Genomic DNA, 326 nt, shown 5'->3' on the forward strand with positions numbered 1-326 from the left:
ACCATGTTCATCCTTTTCCCCGCTTCACCCACCCTTTATCGCGTCCTTTCCATTTTCCCGCAGGTCCTCTTTGGCGCGACAGACTCCGAGCTCTCCAAACTCAAGCTGAAGCGTGACGTGAACGCCTACCACTACATCCGCCAGGGGGGTACGCCCAGGGTGGATTCCATTGCAGACAAGGTGGACTACAAGGCATGCCAGTCCGCCTTCAAGACCCTAGGGTTCACGCCAGAACAGACCGATGCCATTTGGAGGATTGTCAGCGCCATCCTGCATTTGGTATGTTGGCGGTTGATGTGGTGAGATTGGTAGTATGGGCCTGGTGG

The 326-nt window shown here is 55.8% G+C and overlaps 1 protein-coding gene across 1 annotated transcript in view; it reads left to right on the forward strand.

Moving 5' to 3' along the window:
- The window catches only part of LOC119591428 (unconventional myosin ID-like), a gene marked incomplete in the record, with an annotated part of 95,009 nt that overhangs the window by 86,331 nt on the left and 8,352 nt on the right, over positions 1 to 326 (forward strand). Inside the window, 1 exon segment of the mRNA XM_037940169.1 lies at positions 64 to 279. Coding sequence (XP_037796097.1) covers positions 64 to 279 — 216 coding nt within the window.

This window comes from Penaeus monodon, chromosome 28, assembly GCF_015228065.2.
Source record: "Penaeus monodon isolate SGIC_2016 chromosome 28, NSTDA_Pmon_1, whole genome shotgun sequence".
Lineage (NCBI taxonomy): Eukaryota > Metazoa > Arthropoda > Malacostraca > Decapoda > Penaeidae > Penaeus > Penaeus monodon.